Consider the following 17102-nt stretch of genomic DNA (forward strand, 5'->3'; position numbering starts at 1 on the left):
AGTAGGGCTAGGTTAGGCTAGGTTAGTGCAACCGAGGCTTGGGAAGCCTGTCCGGGCGAAATAAAATTCGGCTTAACCTAACCTAATCTTACCTAACCCAACCGAACCTAAGCAAAATTTTTTCCGTCTGATGGGTTCGGTTGTGTTAGGTTGTGTTAGGTTAGGTTAGGTTAAGCCGAATTTTATTTCGCCCGGACAGGCTTCCCAAGCCTAGATTGCACTAACCTAGCCTAACCTAGCCCTACTGAGGCCATTCTGGCCCCATCGGACGGAAAAATTTTTGCTTAGGTTCGGTTGTGTTAGGTTGGGTTAGGTTAGGTTAGGTAAGGTTGGGTTAGGTTAGGTTAGGTTAGGTTAGGTTGGTTTAGGTTAGGTTAAGATAGAATAGGATATGTTGGACCATAGTTTTAAAGGGGAATGTGGCCTTTCGACGCGATCGAATATTTTCATTGAATATTTTTGTTTAATATTTTTATTGAATTATTTAGACATCCGAGAAGTATAAAACTAAATGTATTTTGATTATAAACTAGAAATTATCTTAAGTATGCAGATTATAATGGTATTACTTCAGCAACAGCACTTATTAGACACAGTAATTAATTTAAATGTTACTAAATGTTTGCTGAAGATATGCAAGAAATTTTTAATATTCTAGTGCTTTGGGAAAAAGTTATACTTAGTGTATCTTTGCATTCCAGACCATTCAAATATTTTTTCACTGTCCTAAAAATTTTATTTTTCTCGAAAGAAATGAAATGTTTACAATATTTAAATCTACTGATGCTTTTAGACAAGTTCATTGTGTTATCCTGAAAACTTGTGAGCAATGTATCATTCAGTCACCTAGTCATCGTTTATGACAGTTTCCCTTCCCCCCTCAGGCCGTCTCTGGATCCGCCACTGCAGCATAGAGGCATTCAAATACACACTAAATTCTTATGGACTTTTTTAATGCATAATGAAGCATTTTTTATGCATAGTTATGCATGCTTAGAAACGTCCATAAGGTATGTATATAATTACGCATCACTGTGTACATTTTATGCATCTTCCTGCATAAAATGTACACAGTGATGCATAATTTTATACATACCTTATGGACGTTCCTAAGTATGCATAACTATGCATAAAAAAGTCCATAAGAATTTAGTGTGTAGGGTACGTACTCCAATGAATCTTGAAACGGAAGACGAGGAACAAAAGTGAGCCCTAGAAACAGTATCCTGCGCATGCGCAGACGTTCCCCCACCACCCGGTGCGCACGCGCAGAAGCTGTTTTTAGGGCCTACTTTTGTTCTTCGTCTTCCGCTTCAAGATTCATTGGAGTACCCTATTGCTGAACTGCAGGCGCGGATCCAGGGGGGGGGGGGGCTCTGAAGCGACGAAGCCGCCTGAAAGGTAGGCAGTTAGTCGCACTTAGCCCCTGTTGGTAGGCAACTTATGCGACATCGCCCCCCCCCCTCAACCCGTCTCGGGATCCGCCCTTGCTGAACTGTCTATGCAAAGTGCAAAGGCTAACTACGTACTTCGGGGCTACGGAATCCGCCACAAGCCACCTCTGCATCCACCTGGATCCTCCCCAAAGAATCACAAATCCCGGAACCCATCCAACCCGCAGTCCCGCCGGCAGCCCCCGCTACCACCGACGTCCCGGCCCAGAGGCGCCCAGAGGCCCGGCGGAATTTCCTGGAATCTCTCCCCCCGCGGATCAGGCGCGCTGGGCCTCGCCCTGTGCAGTACGGACGACTGATTCCGAGAGTGGTTTTCGTCGCTCTGTCTCTCTCGCACCCAGACGGGAAGCCCTTGAGTGCGAGAGAGACAGAGCGACGAAAACGACTCTCCTAATCAGTCTGCAGCTGGGTCCAAAAGGAAAAAAAAGTTCGCCAAGGAAACGAGATTGATGTCGTTGGGGTCGTTTATTGTACATGTCGTATGGTTTTTGGTGATTAGAGCACTATCCCCTCCGAGGATCACATGTTGGTCGTGCAGGTCGAGCTCCTCCTGGACGTGTCCTCGTGCACGTCCTCGGAGTCGTCGGGGGCCTCGGGGGCCTGCTGCGCCACCTCGTCCGCAGGGCCCCTCTCCTTGGTCAGGGCGGCGGAGTCCGAGTTCTGGAACCCTGCGGAGCCGAGCGAGCGAGAGGGTTGAAAGTCAGTTGGTCCCGGGTTCAAATGCCAGCCCCGCCTCCCCGGCAAGAAAACAGTGGCGTGCGCACCAAATTGGTGCAATGCTTTTGCATTGCACGAGAAGTGCAATGCCTTCCCATGCATTAGCATAGGACATTTTCGGGACGCATAGCACGTAAGGTGCAAGGCCATGGTGCACGTTTGGTGCAATATCTCAATGCACTGCACCATACGTGCTATACTCACAGCGTTTGGAATCTCAATGCAGAGCTCGAGACAAGCAAATTGCAACGCATTTCGCTAGAAACCCAACAACAGTGGCCAGAAGACTGGCACCGGCGGCCGAAACTCTAGACGCGTTTTGAGGTCTAGAGTCGCTAAACAAGACTCGAACGGACCGTGTGACCCCACCAATGGATTCCTCGTTCGGAGAGCAATCCATTGGCGAGGTCACACGTTCGGTTCGAGTCCCATTTAGCGACTCTGGCTGGAGCTCAAAACGCGCCTCCACCGGTCTTCTGGTCCACCTCCTTCATACGTTTCTGGGCACGCCACTGCAAGAAAAAGCGGAAATGGGACTCACAGTAGCCGACGACGATGGCCAGCACGTTCGCCATGGGGGCCTCGACGCAGAAGTGCAGCACCGTGCCCATGATGTAGGAGACGACGACGGTGCCGACGGACTGGCCCACCTGCAGCGGAACAAGGTTGGTCGAGGGAGGTCAAAACAGCAAACAAGGGCCTAAAGTTGGCCAGAAGGCCGGTAGAGGCGGCCAAAAACCTAGACGCGTTTTGAGCTCCAGAAGTGCTAAAAGTGGGACTCGAGCCGAATGAGTGACCCCACCAATGGATTCCTCGTTCGGAGAGCAATCCATTGGTGGGGTCACACGTCCGGTTCGAGTCCCGTTTAGCGACTCTGGAGCTCAAAACGCGTCTCGAGTTTTGGCCGCCTCCACCGGTCTTCTGGCCGAACCGCGGCCCGGCCGCCCTGATCGCTGCGGTGCTGAGACACTGACCAGGCTGTAGTCGCTGACGTACATCGGGTGGCGCGCGATGCCCGACGACACCAGGATGACGGCGACGTGCGCCAAGTACACCGAGTACGTGATGCGGCCCAGCGTCACCACGGGCTTCCACGTCAGGATGCTGTCGAACAGGCCTGCAACGACACGGGGACCAAATCGCGATGCGCTTGGGCCGAAAGGGTTGCCAACCTCAGCACGCCAGACGCGGATCCGGGGGGGGGGGGGGGGGGGGGGAAGAGAGAGAGAGAGAGAGAGAGAGAGAGAGAGATTGCCTCCTTCTGGTTAGGTTGCAAAGCCGCCTGATAGGTAGGCAACTAGTCGCACCTAGTCCCTGTTTGTAGGCAACTTTTGCGCCCCCCCCCTGAACCCGTCTCTGGATCCGCCCTTGCAGCAGGTTGGGCCAGAACACCAAAATTGTGCAGGCGCAAATCCAGGAGAAGAAGAGATGGATGCGTCACCCTACAGTGGGCCAGGAGACCGATGGAGGTGGACAAAACTCGAAACGCGATAAGATCTCCCGAGTCGCAAAACAGGACTCGAAGAGAGCGTGTGACCCCATCAATGGATTCCTCGTTCGGAGAGCAATCTATAGGTTTGGGTCACACGTTTGGTTCGAGTCCCATTTAGCGACTCTGGAGCTCAAAACGCGTTGATTTTGCCAGCCGCCACCGGTCCTCTGGCCCACTGTGCTCAGCCTGCCGACTAGGCAACTTCTCGAACTCACCGCCGTGGCCCACGCCGCAGGTGAAGATGATCCAGGCGGCGGGCAGCGAGAACCCCAGCAGCCGCGCGGGGCCGTAGGCCGTGTCCAGCAGCGGCCGCGCCTCGAACGAGGGCAGGTAGAAGACGACCATCGAGAAGAAGGAGGCGAGCAGGATGACGAGGGTCAGGGGGATCCCCAGCCACATCAAGGTCCCCGTCGTCTGCGAAGTTGGCAGTGTGGTGAGTCTCGCTGTTCCCTTCTCAGGCAAGGATCCGAGGACGAGCAGCCCCCCCCCCCCCCCCCCCCCCCCCCCCCCGGGTGAAGCCGCCTGAAAGGCAGGCAAGAAGCCGCACTTTTGCCGCCCCCTCGCTCCACAGTGGGCCAGAAGACCGGTGGAGGCGGACAAAATCCCGGACACGTTTCGAGCTCCAGAGTTGCTAAATGGGACTCGAATCGAACGTGTGACCCCATCAATGGATTGCTCTCCGAACGAGGAATCCATTGGTGGGTCACACGATCGGTTCCAGTCCCATTTAGCGACTCTGGAGCTCAAAACGCGTCCGGGGTTTTGACCGCCTCCACCGGTCTTCTGGCCCACTGTGCAGCGTCGGAAACGACGCAGTGCGCCTCCTCAAGAGACGCAGACACTCACCCGCAGAGCTTGGTGTACTCGCAGGACAGCTGGTGCGCGCGGCGCTGCAGGTGCCCCAGGCCCTGCGGCGAGGCGAGCTGGACGCCGCTGAGCTGGCGCAGGGCCTTGGGGTCGGCGCCGAGGAGCGCCTTGCTCTGGAGCGTGACGGAGCACTCGGGCTCGCAGGACAGCCGCAGCCCGCCCAGCCACGCCGACAAGGCCCCCGTCACGTCCGTCACCGGCACCGCCGCCACACTGGTCGGAACGTCGTCCCTGCCGAACAGAAATCGCAACAAGGTTAGAGTGGGCCAGAGGACCGGTGGAGGCGGACAAAACTCTAGACGCGTTTTGAGCTCCAGAGTCGCTAAACAGGACTCGAACCGAACGTGTGACCCCACCAATGGATTGCTCTCCGAACGATGATCCATTGGTGGGGTCACACGCTCGCTTCGAGTCCTTGCTAAGCGACTCTGGAGCTCAAAACGCGTCTTGAGTTTCGGCCGCTTCCAAGAGCAAAACCTCCGACTCGATGCACAACATAGAGTCGAAAGGGATGCCATTCAGCGCCAGTCCCGACTTAACAGCAATAAACAACAATAAAAGCGGAGATAAAAGCGGAAACCGAAAGAGCCGCCGCACAGTGGGCGGAATGACCGCTTTCAACAAGAAAAAGTCAAAATGTTGCGATAGGTGTATGAAAATTCGTATCTGGGAGTTTAGGGTCATCTAAACACGTTTCTGAAGTTAAATAAACTGTAGGACAGCAATTTGACATAGTTTACTTAATGGCCTAAGTATAACTTTTGAGTAATTTACATGAAAATTTCATTTTTTTTCCCTCAAAATTAATGTAGAACAAACAAAAACTTTTATTCTTCTGCGGAGGGCAACTTTACTTCCCTCCGCAGAAGAATAAAATTTTTTGTTTGTACTCTACATTAATTTTGAAAAAGAATGAAGTTTTTTCATGTAAATTACCCAAAAGTTGTACTTAGGTTATTAAGTAAACTATGTCAAATTGCTGTCCAATAGTTTTTTTAACTTCAGAAACGTGTTTAGATGACCCTAAAACCCCCAGATACGAGTTTCCATGCACCTATCGCGACATTTTTCTTGTCGAAAGCGGTCATTCCGCCCACTGTGTGGCGGTATCTGTAGTGAACGAAACGTGATTTTGCCGCTGCGCGCTCACACAAATCGGCCAAGAACTCCCGTTTGCGCAGCTATGCGCAGCCAATTTTTTTTTCCTCTTGAAGTGTACACTAAAACTATCAAATGCGCGCAGAGCGGGCGCCAGGTAACCTCAGCTTTTTTCTACGCCCAATGCGAAAATATTTTTTTATGTTCATTACAAAGTTTGCTAAAACACACGCAGTTTTGCCATTTCTCAACCAAATGCGTTTCCGAAAACAGTTAAGATTCAAAGGCATGCCCTTTCGAACGATATACTTGGATTTACTTGTAACTACTTTGGTGCTGGAGAAAAACGTTTGCAACATGGGTTTTGTTATAGGGGAAAAAGGTGCAAAGCACGACCACAGACTTTGACGTGGTGCACACGCAAAAGGAAGACTCGTATGGGGAATAAAAGGCAGATTTAGATTCAGCAGGCATTTTTCAGTCCGGAAAATGTGTTTGGACACGTAGAAAAATATTTGGAACTCGGACTTTTTCTTGTCGAAAGCGGTCATTCCGCCCACTGTGCGCCGGCTGTCTGGCTATCTCTACCGCGAGCTGGTTAGCTGTCCCGACAACCGGAGGCGCCGAGGACAGCTACCAGAGGCCGGGCAGGTAGGCCCGGCCGACCCGGACCGGGGATAGCCGGTAATCCCTCGCCGGCCGTGGTGGTGGGGATGTCTCTGGGACAGCTACCAGGGGCCAACTCGGGACAGTTAACCAAGCTGACTGTATTGGTCTCTGCATGAGCCGGGGCGGTAAAAAGGAAGACCCCGCCAATCACGGGGAGAAAGCCATAGCGCACCGAAACTAACCAGCCGACGGACCAGCTGACCAGTGGTCTGCGGTTCGATCCCCAGCCGGGCCGGAATAGTTTTGGCGCGAAACGGCGGCGCGAGTTTGATTCAGATTCACCGCGGCGGGGCTGGGCGGGGCGGGGCGCGAGGACGGGCTATTTACGGCCAGTCGGCGGGTGTTCTCGTCCAGCAGACTGATTCCGGGAGTCGTTTTCGTCGCTCTGTCTCTCTCGCACTCACGGGGCGTTCCCTGCAGGTGCGAGAGAGACAGAGCGACGACAAGGACTCTCGGACTGAGTCTCCAGGACGGGTCCAGCACGAGCACGGCACTCACCGCCGTCGCCGTGCCCTGCCCGCGGCCCCGCCCCGGGAGATGCCTCCACGCCGCGACCGCCGCGTTCGACGCCATGCGGTGCTGATTGGCGGTGATGCTCCCATAGACGCGGCGCGCCGCCGGCTGTCTCTCTCGCACTCGCGGGGCGTGCCGTCAAGGTGCGAGAGAGACATCGCGGTGCGCGGCGTCTCGGCGATTACAAATTAGTAGCGGGCTGCTCCGGGCCCCCGCGGCAGCACAAAACGCGTCTATAATTTTGGCTGCCTCCACCGGTCTTCTGGCCCACTGTGCCTCCTGGATCCACCCCTGGGCTTAAGACGAGTACCTTGGAGGGGCGCCACTCGCGCCGGTTGGCCAGGTAGAACAGTGTGCCCGCGATGAGGCCCACCACGTAGGGCACGGCGTTGTTGTGCGTCTGGACGTACTGGTGGACGAAGTGGGGGTCGTCGGCCAGGTTGAGCCGCCGCAGCAGCCTGGAGGCAGTGTGGTGGTCAAGAACGTACTCGGCGCTCACAGCGTGCTTGCATTGTGTCAGTGTTGCCACGTCAGTAGGCTGAAATCCCCACAATGCACTACATAGTGTTGAAAGGGTTGTCAACCTCGAGCTGCCTATAAGGTAAACTCTCGGGAGCGCAAAGCTCAGGTATTGCACTCTTGATGTTGTACAGAGAAGATTCTCCATATTATGGTGAAAATGTTCCATATCATGGTGGTGCAGCTGACTTCGTAACATACCATAGAGAATTCACTGTACCTTATAGATATTTTGACGAATTTTGTTGCAGCCTTTTTTGTGCAGCCTTTTACCGTAAGGCATTTACCGTGTGCCTTGTACGCAGGCTGAGGTTGCCAGCCCTTTTGACACTGTTGCATCGTCGGAGTTGTTGCTTATTAACGTGGCAGCACTGGGGCCAGGCGTCACGCAGTGGGTCCGAAGACCGGTGGAGGCGGCCAAAACTCTAGACGCGTTTGGAGCTCCAGAGTCGCTGAATGGGGCTCGAATCGAACGTGTGACCCCACCAATGGATTCCTCGTTCGGAGAGCAATCCATTGGTGGGGTCACACCTTCGGTTCGAGTCCTAGCGACGCTGGAGCTCGAAACGTGTCCGGGATTTTGTCCGCCCGCCTCCACCGGTCTCACCAATGGATTCCTTGCTCGGAGAGCAATCTATAAGTGGGGTCACACGTGGTACTCACTGGGGGTAGATGTGCAGGGAGGGCAGCAGGCCCTGCTGCAGCGCGGTGGCGTAGTACGTGGCGGCGGCGGCGGCCAGCAGCAGCCCCAGCAGGCAGCAGCCCGGCCACAGCGCGCGCAGCGTCCACCGACTCACCAGCCACATGAGCAGCGGCGTGGCCAGGTACATCTGCAGGATGGCGGCCACGAACCACGTCTGGATCATGCACTGCGCAAACAGAAAGACGAACCACCTCGAGTTAGCAGGGCAAAGTAGCAGGCTACCCGGGGCCATGAGAAAAGGGCGACCTTCTCTCATGACGAGGCGATCGAACCTGCAGCGACCAGCAGCAGAATGATTCCGAGGGGGAACGTCCCTCTCTCTCTCTCTCTCTCTCTCTCTCTCTCTCCCTCTCTCTCTCCTCTCTCTCTCCTCTATCTCTCTCTCTCTCTCTGTCGTACTTTTTGCCTGGGTGCTTACAGGGCGTCAAAGAGAGGATATTTGCGTAATGTTTGGGCGACTGTCTAGTGTCTAGGGGGCCCGGGGGGGAGAGAGAGAGAGAGAGAGAGAGAGAGAGCGAGAGAGAGAGAGAGAGCGAGAGAGGAGAGAGAGAGCGAGAGAGAGAGAGAGAGCGAGGAGAGAGAAGAGAGCGAGAGAGAGAGAGAGAGGAGAGCGGAGAGGAGAGAGAGCGAGAGAGAGAGAGAGAGCGAGCGAGAGAGAGAGAGAGAGCGAGAGAGAGAGAGAGAGAGAGAGAAGAGAGAGAAGAGGGAGAGAGAGAGAGAGCGAGAGAGAGAGAGAGAGAGAGAGAGAGAGAGAGAGAGAGAGAGAGAGAGAGAGAGAGAGAGAGAGAGAGAGAGAGAGAGAGAGAGAGAGAGAGAGAGAGAGAGAGAGAGAGAGATTGACCTTCCCCACTGCTTTAGCGCCTGCAGGCTGCGGGCTAGGCCGTGCCGCCGCACACGTGTCCTCGGCGGGTTGCCTACCGCCATCCCGCAGGCTGACGCGGTGATGCAAGTGTCGCCACATGAACTCGGGGAAACACTTGAAAGGCTTGTCCTGCAAGGAGATTTCTCGAGAGATTAGCTCTCATATTGCAAATGGGCAGGCTGAGGTGTGGTACACCCTTCCGGCACTGTGCATGTTGGATAGAAAATGTCCTCGGAACGAGAAACCTCTCCTAACTTAGGCCAGAAAACATCTCTCATGTCCTAACCAACCGCGTTCCCGCACTGCCCTGCTACAGTTGTCTACTCTCGTACCGGGAACATACATCGACCGCCACGAAAAGAGCGGAAGTATGGCAGATTTTAAGCAGACTGAAGCGCCCGGCAAGGTAGGCAGCCAACCTCACAGTGCAGTGGACGTGTACCATTACCATTACCAAGGGCTAGACCACACATGATCGTATGCCATTTCGGGCCCGACACATGCCCGCCTGCACTGCAAAACGAGACATGGCCGTCCTTACTAGGGTGACACTTTATCCCGGCGGGGAAGAGCCTCAAGCGACTACAAGCCTCCCTCCCGGCTTCGGTCTTTCCCTTCGATGCCAGCGCCACTCTAAGTCACTCTTGCCATCTCTTTGACTCAGCTGACTCACCGTGGACCCTGGGCGACGTAGTTGTTTGACGAAGAGGAGGTGCGTCCACCAGTGCTGCTGGCAGTCCCGCACCCACCTGCCCACCACCTGCCCCCAGAACGGCCCCGAGCCCATGTACTGCAGCCACAGCGTCTCGACGGCCAGCACCACGGCCAGCGCGGGCAACAGCCTGAGGAAGGAACGCTTGTTGGTACCGAGAAGTGTTGCCACAGTGTGCCACAGTCAAAACTCCCATGACGCATGAGTGTTGAAAGGGTTTGCCAACCTCAGCCTGCGGGCTTGGCAACTCCTCGACAACGAAGCCCGGCGAAGCCGAGTATTCCCAGTGAGCGAGCAGCCTGAGATTGGCAACCCTTTCGACACTGGTGCTCAGTGGGATGTTTGCCGCTGGTGCGGTCAAAACTCTAGACGCGTTTTGAGCTCCTGGTCGCTAAACAGTACACGAACTGAACGTGTGACCCCCACCATGGATTCCTCGTTCGAAGAGCAATCCATTGGTGGGGTCACACGTTCGGTTCGAGTCCCATTTAGCGACTCCGGGAGCTCAAAACGCGTCCAGAGTTTTGGCCGCCTGCACCGGTCTTCTGGCCCACTGTGCGATGTGCTCACCTGAAGTAGCGGATGGCGTAGTGCGCGAGCACCACCATGAGGTTGAAGCGGCGCAGCTTGCCGATGTGCATCATGGAGAGGCGCGCCTCCAGGAAGCCGCTGATGACGAAGAAGGTGGCCACCACGCCGGTGCCGTTCACCGCCAGCATCCTCATCAGGCGCGTGTACGCCTGCAACGCGGCCAACGCAGTGTTGCCACCAAGAAGGCCAAAATCCCACTATGCTTCAGTGTCTATAAGGTTGCCAACCAACCTACAAACTGAAGTGTGTACTCAGTATGCATCTACAGATGTATACTTGCAAGTACACATCTACAGATGCATACTTGGCTGAGTACACACCTACAGATGCATACCTGACCTCTCCAAGTATGCATCTGCAGATGTGTACTCAGCTGAGTATACATCTGTAGATGCATTCTGAGTACACACTTCAGTTTGTAGCGTAAGTCTACCTACTAAGTAACTTCCTTAGTAGGCAGGCTGAGGTGAGGTTGGTAACACTGCACTGCAAGAAAAAAGTGTAAATAGTAGAGCAAAAGTACAACAAAAACTGTACAGTAAAAGTACAACAGGGATTGTATAAAGTACAACGAGAATTGTACAAACCACACTGAAAAACCAAACGTGGTCCAGACCGCATCATTGGTGTGGTCAAATGGATGCCATTTTGACCGCATCAGTTGGTGTGGTCTAGACCACGTTTGGCCACGTTTGGTGTGGTCTAGACCACACTTAACGCCCCAAACGTGGTCTAGACCACACCAACTGATGCGGTCAAAATGGCATCCATTTGACCACACCAGTTGGTGCGGTCTAGACCACGTTTGGTTTTTCAGTGCACAACGAGGCGTGGACTGCCCAGCACTCGTCATGCCGGTTCCATTGTACTTTGTACAACAATTGTTGTACTTTGAAACTACGATAAATTCCTGATAAAAAATTTGCCAGGAATTGGTGTACTTCTGTAGAGGCGTTTTCTTGCAGTGTGGTGCAGTGTATCGCATGAATTTTCGTCCTTCGACGTGGCAGCACTGAGCCAAAGAATCTCGTTGCCGAGAGAGATTACAGCTGGATCGAAGTCGCCTGGAGGTAGGCAACCCTACCAGCAGTCGCCTGAGGGTGGGTAACCCTACAGCCGGTGCGATGCGGCAGATACGTAGCGCCACAAACGACACGACTATCTTTCTCCGAAAACGACCGCAGTCGCTGCAGGTCTGGGTCTGTCCCCACCACACAGTGGGCCAGAAGACCAGTGGAGGCGGCCAAAACTTTAGGCGCGTTTTGAGCTCCAGAGTCGCTGAATAGGGTTCGAACCGAACGTGTGACCCCACCAATAGAATCCTCGTTCGGAGAGCAATCCATTGGTGGGGTCACACGTTCGGTTCGAGTCCCGTTCAGCGACTCTGGAGCTCAAAACGCGTCTGGAGTTTTGGCCGCCTGCACCGGCCTTCTGGCCCACTGTGCACCGCCGTAAAACACGAAATAAATCAGTCATCATCGGACATAAGGATGCAGGTCAATTTTAATAGTTTTGAGAAAAACGGATTTTTTTGTCTCTACCACAGACATGTCAATTTTTTTCAAAATATTTTTTGGCAAAATGATTATTTAGAAGCTTCTGAACACTAAGAAAAAAACCAGAACACTGAGAAATCAATATTGAGGGAGAAAGACTGACTTGCGCGGTTAGGAACAGTCAAAAATTCTGACATAACAGCGCAAGTCAATGGATTTTTGTTGACTTGCACCCTTTTGTCAGATAATGATTGACATGCGCTCTTATGAACTATAAACGCCTTGACTTAAGTCCTTCTGTCTGATGATGACTGCATTACGCTCCTCTGTTACGAGTCTTGCATGAGTGTATATCCATGACTTGCACCCTTATGTGAGATGAGGTTGACTTGCGCTGTTAAGTCAGATGAAGCACCAAAAGTAATTTGACTTGCGCTGTTATGTCAGGTGAACCACCAAAAGTGGTTTGACTTGCGCTGTTAAGTCAGATGAAGCACCAAAAGTGATTTGACTTGCTCTGTTATGTCAGGTGAACCACCAAAAGTGGTTTGACTTGCGCTGTTAAGTCAGATGAAGCACCGAAAAGTAATTTGACTTGCGCCGTTATGTCAGATGACACTCCAAAGGTAATTTGACTTGCGCTGTTAAGTCAGATGAAGCACAAAAGTGATTTGACTTGCGCTGTTATGTCAGGTGAACCACCAAAAGTAATCTGACTTGCGCCGTTTTGTCAGATAATACACGAAGTCTGTAATGACTTACGCTGTTAGGTCAGACGAAGCAAAAATAAAAATAATTTGACTTACCCTGTTATGTCAAATGACTCCCCATAAGTGATTTGACTTGCGCTGTTGTGTCAGATGACACTCTAAAGGTAATTGGACTTCCGCTGTGATGTCAGATGAAGCACCAAAGAGTAATTTGACTTGCGCTGTTAAGTCAAATGACTCTCCAAAAGTGATTTGACTTGACACCTGACATAACAGCGGAAGTCAAATTACTATCGGTGGTTCACCTTACATAACAGCGCAAGTCAAAATACTTTTGGAGGGTCATCTGACATAACAGCGCAAGTCAAATTACCTTTGGAGTGTCATCTGTCATAACAGCGCAAGTCAAATTACATTTTAGTGCTTTATCTGACATAACAGCGCAAGTCAAATTACCTTCGGAGTGTCATCTGACATAACAGCGCAAGTCAAATTACCTTCGGAGTGTCATCTGACATAACAGCGCAAGTCAAATTACCTTCGGAGTGTCATCTGACATAACAGCGCAAGTCAAATTACCTTCGGAGTGTCATCTGACATAACAGCGCAAGTCAAATTACTATTTAGAGCTTCGTCTGACATAACAGTGCAAGTCACATCACTTTTGGGTTCTTCATCTGACATAACAGCGCAAATCAAATTACCTTTGGACGGTCATCTAACATAACAGCGCAAGTCAAATTACCTTTGGAGTGTCATCTGACATAACAGCGCAAGTCAGATTACGTTTTGGTGCTTCATCTGACATAACAGTACAAGTCAAATCACTTTTGGTGCTTCATCTGACATAACAGCGCAAGTCATATCACTTTTGGGTTCTTCATCTGACATAACAGCGTAAGTCAAATAACTTTTGGAGGGTTATCTGACATAACGGCGCAAGTCAAATTACATTTAAGTGCTTCATCTGACATAACAGAGCAAGTCATACACTTTTGGTGCTTTATCTGACATAACAGCGCAAGTCATGTCACTTTTAGGTTCTTCATCTGACATAACAGCGTAAGTCATATTACTTTTGGTTGGTTATCTGACATAACAGCGCAAGTCGACTTCATCTCACATAAGGGTGCAAGTCATGGGTACGCTCTGATGAAAGAGAAAGCAGTCATCAGACAGAAAGACTCAAGTCAAGGCTGTTCATAAGAGCGCATGTCAATCATGATCTGACAAAAGGGTGCAAGTCAACTAAAATCCATTGACTAGCGCTGTTATGTACGATAATGATTGACATGTGCTGTTTGGCACATTGGATTTGCGCCTAAACGGTTGACGTTAGAGAAACGGGACCAAGTTCAAAAGATGCGGCAGGTTTCAAGGATTCGGAAAATGTGAAAATCTCATTTTCTCAAATTTTTGACCTGCGTCCTTATGTCCGATGACGACTGGAGTTGTCAGCGCGGGTGTCGGCGCGCTCAGCGAGCACCGCGCGAAGGCCCAGCCTGCAGCGTCCCGCCCGCAGCGCCGCCAAATCACGCAAAACTGGTAAACTCTGCGGGGCGCTTGCTCCGCTCTCTTGCCGCGCTCGCGAGTGAGCGATGAGTCGCGGCGACGCGGGGGATGGCAGCCCGCACAGTGGGCCAGAAGACCGGTGGAGCGGCCAAAACTCTAGGCGCGTTTTGAGCTCCAGCGTCGCTAAATGGGACTCGAACCGAAACGTGTGCCCCCACCAATGGATTCCTCGTGCGGAGACCAATCGATTGGTGGGGTCACACGTTCGGTTCGAGTCCCATTTAGCGACTCTGGAGCTCAAAACGCGTCTAGAGTTTTGGCCGCCTCCACCGGTCTTCTGGCCCACTGTGGCCCGGCGCAGCCCTGGGGGATGGCGCCGCGGAAATTATTGCCCCCCTCCCCCTCCGAAGGTGCCACTGGCGTGCGCCTGCAGACTGATTCCGAGAGTCGTTTTCGTCGCTCTGTCTCCCTCGCGTCTTTACGGGACGCCCCATGGGTGTGAGAGAGACAGAGCGACGAAAACGCCTCTCGGAAGCAGTCTGCGGGAGGCGCGTGGCGCGTGCGCTCCAACAATATCTTATCCTCAAGGTCGGCTGCACGCCATTTTTGCATCTACGCGGCCGTTGCCCCGCCATCTATTTCGCAGAGTCCTTTTCGCCTTCCTATTTATTACCTTCTTTCGCTGACTACCCCTCGCAGAGGGAGACGAAAGACGCGGAGTCTCACACGGCGAATGTAGGTCAAAGCAAAGCCCCTTGAATCAAACCACACCGCCACACAATCGCCAGTTTCCTTCCTCTACGACACACAACACGGGGCACACGTCAACCCCCGCACCGTGGGGCAGAAGACCGCTGGGGGCGGACAAAATTCTTAGACGCGTTTTGAGCTCCAGAGTCGCTAGATGGGACTCGAACCGAGCATGTGACCCCACCAATGGATTGCTCTCCGAACGGTGGGGTCACACGTTCGGTTTGAGTCCCATTCAGCGTCTCTGGAGCTCAAAACGCGTCCGGGATTTTGACCGCCTCCACGGGTCTTCTGGCCCACTGTGACAGGGCACACGTGAACCCCCACCCCCGTGTGCCTCCTCGAACGTCTTCGTCACTGCGACACCTGTAAGGAAAAGGCACGCAGTAGCGGCCGCGCGATCCAAAAGGCGCTCAGTTGCGGCCCTGCGATCTGAAAGGCACGCAGTATGCCGCGCGCGATCCAAAAGGCACTCAGTTTGCCCCGCGCGATCCAAAAGACACGCAGTTGACCGGCCGCCAGCGGTAAACTGCGTGTCTTTTGGATCGCGCGGGGCAAACTGAGTGCCTTTGGATCGCGCGCTGCAAACTGCGTGCCTTTCAGATCGCAGGCGCGCAACTGAGCGCCTTTTGGATCGCGCGGCCGCTACTGCGTGCCTTTTCCTTACAGGTGTCGACTGACACCCCCTCTCACTCACACACACACGCGCGCTTTACGAGCCTCATCAAGCCGAGACAGAGAGGACCCATTTATGTGCTCAAGCACACGGAATCTCGTGTTTTTATTTCCTGTCTTCTTTTTTTTAGAAACATTTTTTTTTAAACAAGTACAAATGAGCACTTGGTAATGCGCGGAAATGACTAACAATGCAACGCCGCTCGCCTTTCTCTTCGACTTCAATTATTCGTTGGCATAAATTAAGAACGCGCGACAAGCGCCAGTGGTCTATTTTTAGCAGTATGGCTGCTCCGCGCTCGGCGCGCTTCGACTGCACTGCGGCGGCTGACCGCGCGGCCCGGCTGGACCGAGACTGATAACCCCGTGACCCCAATTTACTCGGCTGCAGTCCCTATTAAACATGGCAGATAAACCCGCCAATTAGACACTTTCCACTCACCTCGCCGAGCTGCGCCGCCGCCGCGCAGTCGCACAAGTGGATTTGCCAGAAGACCGGTGGAGGCGACCGAAATTCTAGACGCGTTTTGAGCTCCAGAGTCGCTGAACAGGACTCGAACCGAACGTGTGACCCCACCAATGGATTCCTCGTTCAGAGAGCAATCCATTGGTGAGGTCACACGTTCGGTTCGAGTCCGATTTGGAGACTTTGCAGCTCAAAACGCGTCAAGAATTTTGGCTCACTCAAAACGATTGGTAGCCCAAAGGATAATCACAGCAAGACTACGCATGATTTTTGTTTTAATCGACAGTTTGAATAAAAAGAAGGGCATTTCGCTGACGAGGGACGATGATGGCGTACATCAAGGAAATGCTCCACGATTCCGCCCAGCAGGCGGCGGCAAGCATTTTCCGTGGGAAATCCCTCTTCTCCGCCGAAAGCTCAAAAGCTTTCAGAAACCACTGACGCCCATTCCGCCTTCTTTTCACTATTTTCCATGTCGTGGAAAAAAAAAAGGGTCCCGCGCTGCAGGCCATGCCGGCCATGCAACCGCACCAGAAAAGCCGTCCAGAAACGGTATTCGCGATGCGACTTTTCACAGCAATCGACTTGGGGGGGCCGCGATGATAACGCAAGAAAACGACAACGAGAATGCAGCCAGCGATATTTTCTATTCTCTTTCTCTCACTCTTTCTTTTTTTTTCGGGTCACCACGTCAACCGTCCATCACACTTGGTTTCCTCGTGTTCCCGCGCGAAAGGATCAGTAGTCAAACTGTATTTGAAACTGCAGTGGCTCATCTGCAGTTCCTTTCTGCAGTTCTTTTCTGCCCTTAAATTGTATTTAAAGTGCCATCAGTTCTGTATTGCTGGCTGCAGTCAATTTTGTGCTTTAAAGTGCACAGAAACTGTCCTGGGCCTTCCAGGGCCTTCCAGGGCCTTCCATCCAGGGCCTTCCAGGGCCTTCCAGGGCCTTCCATCCAGGGCCTTCCAGGGCCTTCCAGGGCCTTCCATCCAGGGCCTTCCAGGGCCTTCCAGGGCCCTTCAGGGCCTTCCATCCAGGGCCTTCCAGGGCCTTCCAGGGCCTTCCATCCAGGGCCTTCCATCCAGGGCCTTCCAGGGCCTTCCATCCAGGGCCTTCCATCCAGGGCCTTTCATCCAGGGCCTTCCAGGGCCTTCCATCCAGGGCCTTCCATCCAGGGCCTTCCAGGGCCTTCCAGGGCCTTCCATCCAGGGCCTTCCAGGGCCTTCCAGGGCCTTCCATCCAGGGCCTTCCAGGGCCTTCCAGGGCCTTCCATCAGGGCCTTCCAGGGCCTTCCAG

At 53.0% G+C, this 17102-nt stretch overlaps 1 protein-coding gene across 1 annotated transcript; it reads right to left on the reverse strand.

The window, feature by feature from the left end:
• Nucleotides 1-1970: 1970 nt before the first annotated feature.
• On the reverse strand, nucleotides 1971-10340 carry LOC117651233 (nose resistant to fluoxetine protein 6-like). The gene is made up of 8 exons (XM_034395050.1): nucleotides 10177-10340; nucleotides 9568-9736; nucleotides 8127-8198; nucleotides 7121-7348; nucleotides 3879-4077; nucleotides 3146-3288; nucleotides 2713-2821; nucleotides 1971-2122 (listed from the first exon to the last, which is right to left on the reverse strand). Exons 1-8 carry the CDS (start codon nucleotides 10329-10331, stop codon nucleotides 1974-1976), a joined length of 1224 nt encoding a protein of 407 aa, XP_034250941.1. The 5' UTR covers nucleotides 10332-10340; the 3' UTR covers nucleotides 1971-1973.
• Nucleotides 10341-17102: the final 6762 nt, after the last annotated feature.

This window comes from Thrips palmi, unplaced genomic scaffold (assembly GCF_012932325.1).
Source record: "Thrips palmi isolate BJ-2018 unplaced genomic scaffold, TpBJ-2018v1 HiC_scaffold_5, whole genome shotgun sequence".
NCBI classification, from domain to species: domain Eukaryota; kingdom Metazoa; phylum Arthropoda; class Insecta; order Thysanoptera; family Thripidae; genus Thrips; species Thrips palmi.

Excerpts from the sequence above, each read along its gene's own strand:
- LOC117651233 (XM_034395050.1), bottom strand. The coding sequence starts at position 10,331 with ATGAGGATGCTGGCGGTGAACGGCACCGGCGTGGTGGCCACCTTCTTC. Across the intron at positions 8,199-9,567 it reads TACGTCGCCCAGGGTCCACG|TGCATGATCCAGACGTGGTT; the intron begins GTGAGTCAGCTG and ends CTGTTTGCGCAG. Across the intron at positions 2,123-2,712 it reads GGCCATCGTCGTCGGCTACT|GGTTCCAGAACTCGGACTCC; the intron begins GTGAGTCCCATT and ends TCGGCTCCGCAG.